At 53.7% G+C, this 8,561-nt stretch overlaps 1 protein-coding gene across 2 annotated transcripts in view; it reads left to right on the top strand.

The window, feature by feature from the left end:
• Positions 1–311: 311 nt before the first annotated feature.
• The window catches only part of SUSD3 (sushi domain containing 3), a 35,701-nt gene continuing 27,451 nt past the window's right edge, over positions 312–8,561 (top strand). The window contains exon 1 of one of the 2 annotated variants that reach the window (XM_074836758.1): positions 312–528. In XM_074836758.1, coding sequence (XP_074692859.1) covers positions 321–528 — 208 coding nt within the window. In that variant the 5' untranslated portion in view covers positions 312–320. Of the gene's footprint in view, positions 529–1,393; positions 1,546–8,561 lie in introns of those variants that run through there. The other variant, XM_074836759.1, reaches the window with a different exon arrangement.

The raw sequence follows: 8,561 nt of genomic DNA, 5'->3' as shown, positions 1-8,561 counted from the left end.
ATGTGAAAAAAAATAATGAGAGGGTAAGGCAAGCAGAGTGAGTGTTAATAGCCACAGTGCTTAGTGTGGGCCCCAGCCCATATGCTCAGCACCAACAAGCAGGGCTCCTTCAGAAGAGCCTGCTCTTCCTCCTCTTGCTGTTCCCGGACACACACTGCAAACCACTGAAGTACTTTTCTGAATCTACTGCTAGTGTCAGCAAACCGATGATCTCACCCAGCACCGCTGAGACCCAGACTCACTCGTTTGAGGTAACGCTGCGAGGGCAGCGACTGTGGGTGATCCGGCCGGGGTGTGATCCGCACAGCATCACGCGCAGGATGAGTGCGCAGGGTTTCGCTGAACAGCTCGTGCGTGCTGCTGTGTGCCAGCAGCTCCCAGGTGGGACGGGGATGGATCTCGGCACTACCCAGCGAGCACAGTTTCAGATCCCAGTGAAAACAGACACAACTTCGAAGACCGTAAACTGCGCGTACGTGAGAGACGCAGCTCCTGGCACACGCTGGCACAGTGAGCAGCGGGCAGCAGGTTTGGAATGAGAAGAACAGACCCACGAGAGCAGTCTGCCCCGCCTGAGGCTGCCTGCGAGCACCCGCCTGGCCGTGCTGGGGGCCGACGGCAGGCGGGGGGGGGAGCAGGCAGGGCAGGCAGCGGGGGGGGGAGCAGGCAGGGCAGGCAACGGGGGGGGAAGGCAGGGCAGGCAACGGGGGGGAGCAGGCAGGGCAGGCAGCGGGGGGCAGGCAGGGCAGGCAGCGGTGTGGGGAGCAGGCAGCGGGGGGGGAGCAGGCAGGGCAGGCAGTGGTGTGGTGAGCAGGCAGGACAGGCAACGGGGGGCAGGCAGGGCAGGCAACGGTGTGGGGAGCAGGCAGCGGGGGGGGAGCAGGCAGCGGGGGGGGAGCAGGCAGGGCAGGCAGTGGTGTGGGGAGCAGGCAGGACAGGTAGCGGGGGGGGGGGGGGAGGAGGCAGGATAGGCAGCGGGGGAGGGAGGAGGCAGGGCAGGCGCGGAGGGGGGGGGAAGAGCAGGCAGCCCCTGCCCGGCGCCGCGGGGCAGTGCCGCATCCCCGCCAGGCCGCTCCGCGGGAGCCGTGCGGGTCGGGAGAGGACGGGCCCGAGTCCCGGGTGCCAGCGGGCGCGGCCCCGGCCCTGGGGGGGTGTCACAGCACGGCGCTGCCCGGTGCCCCGGGGCCGCAGCGCGCTGGGAGCCGCTCCGGCGGCGCCTCGTCTCCCGCCAGCCCCGAGCAGCCGCCGCCTCCCGCCTCCCGCCCTCCTCCTCCGCGGGTGCCGGCGGACGGGCCGCGGGGCGGGCGCCCGGAGCGGGCTGGAGGGGCCGCGGCGGCGGCTCCCGCGGGACGGCGGCTCCCCCCCCCCGGCCCGGCCCCGGCGGAGGGCGGTCGGAGGCGGGCGCGGGCTGCACCTGCCGGGCGGCGGCGGGGCTCGGCGCGGCGGGGCTCGGCGCGGCCATGCCGGCAGTCACGGCGCCGGGGCTGGACGTGCCGCGGAGCGCCGCGCCCGGGCGGGACGGGGGCGGCCCCCGCGGATACCCAGGTACGAGCGCGGCCCCGGCCCCCAGGGCCCCGCAGCGATCCCCGCACAAGTTCCCTCCTTGCGCCGCTCCGGGAGGGGGGCGATGCCGGCGGGGGGCAGGGCCGGACCCCGGGCGGAGTGCGGGACCCACCCCCCGCGGAGGGGTGCGGAGTGCCCGGGGCAGGATGCGGGACCCCCTGGGCAGAGACGCGTGTCCCCCGGGAAGGGGCGCGGGGCCCCCTCGGCCAGGGTGGCGCTACCCCCCCACACTCCAGGCAGGGTACCGGCTGTGCCGGCTCCGGGGCCGGTCCCTGCGGCCGTGCAGGGCGGGCGGGCGGGCAGGGGGGGGCACCTCGCCCCCACCCTGAAGTTCTCAGGGACCCAGCGCCGCCCCGGGCACGGGAGGGGGCTCGGCGGGGCCCCGGCGGCGCGGGAACGGCTCTGCCGGCGCTGCGGTCCCGGTGCGAGCGGGGAACGGCGGCTCTTGCGGGGAGAGGCTGCGGTGCCGGCCCCGGGGTGCGGGGTCAGACAGGGTGAGGGCCCCCCAGGGATGGGTGTCTGAGCTTCCCCCCGCAGCGCCCTCCCCAGAGCCAGCCCAGCGGGTCACCCCGGGCGCCTCCCGAGCGCCGGGACCGGCCCGAGGCCACAGCCCCGCATGGGCCGTCCCGCCGCAGGGCCGGGCCGGGCCTCCGCTCGCCCTGATCGCCCTTAACTGGGGGGCACTGGGGTTCATTCACGGGAGTCTGGGGTCGGCTCTCGGCTGCGGTGGCGAGCGACTCCCAGCTGCGAGGGCTGGGCCAACAGGAGGTCAAGTACCGGAGAGAAACCATCGGGGCAAATGTGAATTGACTGGGTAGAAAATGAGGATGTCGGTGTCTTAATGGAGCAGGATAATACACTGAGGAGTGCAATGGGAACCAGTGATGGCTTTTTTGCTTCCTTTTCTCTCTCTTCCCCCTCGGTTTTGTTATTCGATTTGATCGCATAGATCATGACGTGCTTTCAAAACCTCTTTGACTCGAATGGGTCTGATTAACTTGATGAGAGCGGACGCTGACGGCGAGCCTGGCCCTGGCGCGGCGGGCTGTGCGCGGGATGTGCGCGGGATGTGCGCGGGCTGTGCGCGCTGCGCGGGGGCTGCAGCCTCGGCCAGTCTCTGGCCGCGGGCGGGGGCAGCAGGAGCCGCCTGGTGCCAGCCCCAGGGAGCCGGGCTGGGGGGCAGGAGCCTGCGGGAGCCCGGTGTGGCGGGGGGGCTGCCCTCGGCCGGGTGCTCCCTGCCCCGGGGCAGGGCTTCCCCTGGCTTCAGTGCTCCTGAAACTCAGGGACCTCCTCCGCCTTCGCAGCCTGCCCCCCCGCCCCGCACTTTAATTTGCTTGTGTGGTTCTAGCAGACTTTATCAATGACCTGATTTTGTTGTTCTGATAGAAATGAGCAAATGTGTTTGGGCTAACAGTGTAGCGATGCTTTAAATTGCATCCACTAAATGTCCTTAGCTGTGCATTTAATTTGAATTTAATAGAGCAGTTCGTTTTAAAAATGCAAAACAAGTTCTTGGAAACCTACTTAGAGAATTAACAACTCAAACACAAGTGTAGGCCCTGTTGCTCTAGTTTGATGCTAATGTTACTAATTATTGACTTTTTTCTTTTGTAATATCATGTGTGTTTGGTTGCTTTATTTGTTGTGTCAAATTGTCTTCTGGGGCTGGGTCTGCCCACAATTAAGGTGAGATTTAGAAGTGGCACGTCCCATGTTACACTCAGCCTTTCTGCTCCTGCCTAGGCTAATCTTGCCCCGTGTAGATCTGTGGCAATACCCCTAGAAATGTGATATCCACAAAAAAAAAAATGGCATTAAGACTGGAAATTTACCCTCAGTTAATCCCTCCTATATCTACAAACCTGGCTTCTCTCAGCCATGTCTCCAACCAGAACAACAAACACTGTTTTTTCCAAACCAACCACACCAAAACCGTGGAGCTGGAGTTCTCGGTAAGGTGCTAAATTGGAGTAAAAAGGGAGTGCAGAGGATCAGGGCATGGCTCTGCCTGCGCGCAGCTGCTGCGCCTGTTGTAGGACCAGCAGAGACGCTTGTGGCACAGGGGGCTTTGCCAGACCTTTGCTGGGTGTCACGCTCCCTCGTCCCCCCTCCCCTCATTGCCCTGCTGCTTTATGGGGGGTTGTCTTGGCCTTCACCATCTGTGCAGATTTCACCTTCGTTGAATATCCATTTGTTACTATGAATGTGTTGAGTTAGGTGGATGTGCTACTGTTAAATCTGAGTGGCTTAGCTAAAATTATGACTACTAGTATCATTTTAAATTAAACTCTTGTTCAGAATACTTAATTTAAATGCGACCATGTTATTTATGCGGTAATATTTGCTGGAGAAGTGACCTCTAGAGAAAGGTGATGACAACTGTTACACAGTATCTTTCACTGCATCCTGCTGTTATTGGTGATCACTTTTCAGGCTGCTTTGATTGAGTGTCCCCGTTGTCAAATTATAGGCTTTGAGGAATAGGGTAATAATAAATATTTGCACGGACAAAATCCTTCACACATTCCTTTTGCAGAGGATGAAAAACCATGTGGCAACATTTCCATTTGAATTAACGCGTGAATAGAGAGAAGTTAGATGAAGTTCCTTGGCGCAGCCTGATGCCTGTAGCACTTAGAGGGTCCTACAGCTTCCTGAAACACAGCTGTGAAATTCAGACACCCTCTGCTTCTCCTGGTCTTGGCTGCTTTTTGAGGGCTGGTTTCTCTCCCGTCTCACCTTCAGCAGGGAGAATGATACCCCCCTGTGCTTGAGGAGGCTCAGCAGTGCACTTGCAAAAGGAGCTGTGGGAGCCTGATTTACACCTCGGGAAGGTCAGTGTGTTGCTCATATATTCTGCGTATCAGAAGGGTGAATGTGCAGAGTGGGAGCATGGGGTGCGGGAAGAGCGCAGCAAATATCTTGAAGCTGAGAAGAAGCCTTCTTCAATTCAGCCTCATTTTTAAATTATACAGATGCTTTTATGTGTTCCATATCGTACTGTGGTTGTTTTGCTGTCACAGCAGCATTACAGTATTATTGCCTTTCTGTGGTAGTTTATTGTGGACAGATACTCATCGACCATCTCTTGCCAGGCTCATTATATTATCTGGAAAAGCCTCTGAAATTCTGAACTGGTCATGTCGGTGGTGGCCCGAGCGCTTTCCTGCCCTGCAGGAATTGCCATGAAGCGGGGTGCTGTCACCAGCCCAGCTGATGCACTGCCACTGAGTTGCTGTTGCCTCTGAAGCTGCTCAAATTATACTGGGGGCTCTTTGGGTGAAAAAGGAGAGAGAGAAAGGAGTAACAACGGTGTGTCATGAGTTTTAGTCTTCATGTTGCTGAAGCTGGGGGCTCTGGCCCTCTGTTTTTCCAGGGTGGTACCTTGGTTGTTGCTGTGATTCCTCCCTCATTCCTCAATGCAATCTGTAGCTCTTTCAGACCGGGGCAGCACATACTTCTATAAACATATAGGTGCATCTGCAAACGCATTGGTGCAGCCACAGACAAAGGGAATGTAGGAAAGAAATACAGAACATGACAGAAACAATCGTTATGCCAGGTTATAAGTTAGTAAGGCCCTTGCTGCTGGGTTGTGTCTGGAGTTGTGGTTCTGCTTCGTCCCTCTGCCTTCCCAAATCAGGGAACCAGAGAGGCTGCCTAAGGCAAGGTGAAACGTGCTGCAGGACACTTCCAGACCGTGTCGTGGAAGAAATTATCTAGCAGACACCATTTATGAGAAGAGAGACGATCTCTGGCTTAGGGCAGACACAAGCTGCAGTTTGCTGGAGGATGGAAGAGGTATCACCACGTATTTGCTTGGTTATACCCTGGATGACTGTTAGTGGCCGTGGTGGGATGTAGGTACCGGGCTGGGTGTATCTTTGGCGTGATTTGAGGTGCCTGTTCTTTTGTGAGCAACCTTTTTTTACTGAAGTGAGTTTCCTTGCCGGTGCAGAAACTGTGAAATCTTGTCACTGAGAACTTACAGTTGCTCTTCCAGGAAAGCAAAAGCAAAGTTGTTCTTCAAAGCCAAGAGCACTGCTGCTCTGCAGAAAGGCTGCAAGGAGGTTTCTCGCCTTGTTTTTGTGATCCTGAGATACGGCTCAGTTTTTAGGCTGAGGAAGAAAACATTGATCCTGAATTTTAATTTCCACAGGGCAGGATGTGACACAACTTGGAATATATGGGTTTGTAATTTCTTCAGGGTTATTTCTCCTTCCTTTTTCTCCCATGAGATCAAAGTAAAAGCTTTTATTAAATAAGGTAAAAGAAGTGACAGTTGTAGAATTTCAGCTAATTGATTTTATCTCCTGTACTGCAAGATGCTGATCTTAGTGGTTAGGCATTTGCACCAGGCATTGTTACTGCTTTGAGAGAATGATTTTTGTGCTTGTCGCAAAAACTCTAGAACGGTACAAAATAGAGAAGGAAAAGAGTTATTAGGTCTTCTGGCACAGTCCTCCATGGCGCAAGATTGTTCCCTATGGTATTCTCCAATACTTTGTCCTGGCTCCTCTTAAATTACCTAGGTTATAAAGATGAATTATGTCTAGACTTCTGAATTTCAGCTAGGGAATGAAGTGAGCTGAATGTTTTGGACCGAAACCATTGATATATCAAAAAGCAGAAGTCAGCCTCAAAACACTGAAACAAAACCACCCGAATGACAACAGATAATCCAGCACTTTCTGGGTTAGTTGTGACCAGAAATGTGGCTGATTTTAAAGAGCCAAAACGCTGCCGGTTGGGCTGTTCCCACTGTGGCAGAGCCAGGAGGTCTTGGGACCTTTCCCGTGAGAAAGCGGAGCCTCCCAACACCCATCTGTAACTCTACAACAAAGAGAATTTTAACTGTGCTGAAATTAGCACTACTTAGCTTTTTTAGGCCCAATTGCCACTGACGTTTTCTGTGCCTGGCACTACAGAGCCTTGCCTTCAATAATTTGATGGGGACAAGCCAACATGTAGGACAGTTGCTAGTTTTCATTTAGGCATTTTATTGACATGCTGTCTTTCAGATGCAGTCACAGATAAGCAGGCGTGTTATTCGGAGGAGCAGTTTTGACTAGCTCAGTGGATCAAAAGATTGACAGAAAGATCATTTTGCAGTCTTGGTGGAGCTCTGCCTCTCTTGCCATTTTGTTTTGTTTTAAGATGACAGCGAGAAATGCTGAAGTTGCAGAAAGCTCACCAAAATGAATCAATTCCTGTATCTGTAGAGGGTCTCGGAGATGGGGTTGAGCTGGTGCCTGGTTTAGGTAGAAGCTTTGGGCAGCAGAGCAGAGCCCCTGGGGTGGGTGCAGAGGTGCTGGCCCAGCACCCTCCAGGCTGCTCAGGGGGGCAGCGCTCACGTGAATTGGAGCAGCAGCAGCTGGCAGAAGCTCTTGGAGGGGAAGAGGATGGGTTAACTCTTTGCTCTTCCTCTGACAGAGTTGGAAGCGACTATTAAGTTGTTATTTCTGGGATGAAATAAAGCCAAACACAATGTTGCTCACATGTACAAGTCTCCTCAGCAGAGGGTCTTTGGTTGGGAGTGATTTTGAGGAGGGGTGAAAATGGGGACAGAAGCTGGGTTAGGTGAAGTGAAGGGATGAGGTACAAAAACCTGAGTCCGTGCGTGGGCTGGGAAACAGTGTTTGGGAAGATGTTTTGGGCTGGCGTGGCCGAAGGAGGTGCAAGGGGCAAGCTTTGTTGTTTGATTCCTCCTGTTCAGGAGAGCAGAAATTTGTGCCTTCATGTAAAAGAGCAGAATTATATACCTTTGCTAGTTGGTTGGGTCAAAAGAGGCATCTGGACTGGACATCAGGTTTTACTTTGCTCTAAAAAGAGGTGCCCTATGAAGCCCGTGGCAGTTTTGCATAGGCAAGAGAGAGCTCTGGTGTTTGGCCAGTTATTGTTAATAAATACAGAAATACAGACTTTTCACTCATTTTAAATACAAATCAGAGACTATCCTTGCCTTGTATTCTGGCCATCCAAAAGCTGCCAGTGATTTAGCTGAATTATCTGATGCAGATCTTAGTTCCTTAGACACGTGCAGTACAAGAAAGTGAAGGGCATGGGGCTGCTGTCCTTTGATCTACTCACTTAAGAGACTTGTCATTCTGCGTATAACTCACCTGCAATCATTGACTTTTTTAATGGGAAAAAGTAAACACAATGGACCGGTTCCTTGTCCTTTTACTGGCATCCCCGTCAATCTTCATGCCATCTTTCACTAATTCCTATGGCCAGGGAGGCCAAAAGCAGATGTGCTTATTGACTCGTACTGTTAATCATTGCCATGCTTCAATGGTTTCTGGCAGGATGCTGCGTGACTTTCACATGTTGCAATTTTGCAGGTTGCTTTTGTGTTCATAGCCAGGCTCCTGGCTGCATGCCCCTCTGCTGTCATGGGTGAAACCCAGGAACGGCAAAGCTGAACCCAGCAGCAAAAAAAAAAAAAAAAAAGAAAAAGAAAAAAAAAAAGAAGAGAAGAAAAATAAAAAGTGATAAAACTGCAGAAAAGGTTTTTAAATCTGTTTAAAGGCTGTTAGTTTCTCAGTCCATGAATGATTTCTATCACCATAATAAATTGCATGCTATTGCTAACTCTTTCAGACTGGTGTCTAAAAAAATCAATTATTCACAGAAATTCTTGCTGACAGTTGCGAATGCAGGGTCACAGCTCCGTGGTGTGCATTTAGCAGCTTAACACAGCAAACCAAGTACAGGAACAGCTTCAGTTTGCTGTTGGAAAGGAAAAAGGACTTGCAGAAGCCAAACCAGGCCAGCCAGGGGGAGCAAATGCAGACAAGGTCACTATCATTCAGGTTGGTTTTGTTTAACAGGGTGGTTGGAAATTCCCCTAGAAAACTAACAGACCTGTATTCAATAGTCTGTTTTAAAACAAGAAAGTAGTTTCAAAGAGAAAAGGTTGAAAAGATTCTATATTCTTTACAAATAGGTGGTTTGTGCAAATGAAATTTCTACGTTTTGGGGCTTTTTGGCCAAAA

Source organism: Strix aluco, chromosome 11, assembly GCF_031877795.1.
Source record: "Strix aluco isolate bStrAlu1 chromosome 11, bStrAlu1.hap1, whole genome shotgun sequence".
NCBI classification, from domain to species: domain Eukaryota; kingdom Metazoa; phylum Chordata; class Aves; order Strigiformes; family Strigidae; genus Strix; species Strix aluco.
The sequence above is the reverse complement of the archived record's forward strand: the minus strand, read 5'-3'. Positions and strand labels throughout refer to the sequence as shown.